At 64.2% G+C, this 360-nt stretch overlaps 1 protein-coding gene across 1 annotated transcript in view; it reads left to right on the top strand.

Annotated features, from left to right (window-relative positions):
- Positions 1 to 294: 294 nt before the first annotated feature.
- LOC103799128 (transcriptional repressor scratch 2-like) overlaps positions 295 to 360 on the top strand; it is a gene marked incomplete at its 5' end in the record, with an annotated part of 854 nt that continues 788 nt past the window's right edge. The window contains one exon of the mRNA XM_009071428.1: positions 295 to 359. Within this exon, the coding sequence (XP_009069676.1) occupies positions 295 to 359 (65 nt within the window). The remainder of the gene's footprint in view (position 360) is intronic.

Here is a 360-nt window from a genome sequence, read left to right as displayed (position 1 = left end):
CCCCGGGGGCCTGCCGCAGCCAGGGCAGGCGCAGCTGGACCTTCCACAGTCCCATCCCCAGTTCCCTCCCCGGGCAGCCCTGCGGGATGGGACCCATCCTGCTGACAGATGCAGACAGGAACCAGAGCAGAACGAGGCAGCTCTGGTGCACAGTGGCTCAGTGGGTACAGGGACCAGTGTTGGGGGGACAGCCCCAGTTCTGCACCTCCCATTGCCAGTTTTGGTTCATGGCTTACCCTGTCCCTAGCGAGGCTGGCCTGGAGGGATGGTGACCCCATTGTGTCATCCCCACAGGGTACCTCCAGCACTGCCTGGCACCAGCTGGCTATGACACCGACAAGAAGCAAGGTCTGCCGCCAC

The sequence above is a fragment of the Acanthisitta chloris genome, unplaced genomic scaffold (assembly GCF_000695815.1).
Source record: "Acanthisitta chloris isolate BGI_N310 unplaced genomic scaffold, ASM69581v1 scaffold24083, whole genome shotgun sequence".
NCBI lineage: Eukaryota > Metazoa > Chordata > Aves > Passeriformes > Acanthisittidae > Acanthisitta > Acanthisitta chloris.
Note: the sequence above shows the minus strand (reverse complement) of the source record. Positions and strands in the feature narration are given on the sequence as shown.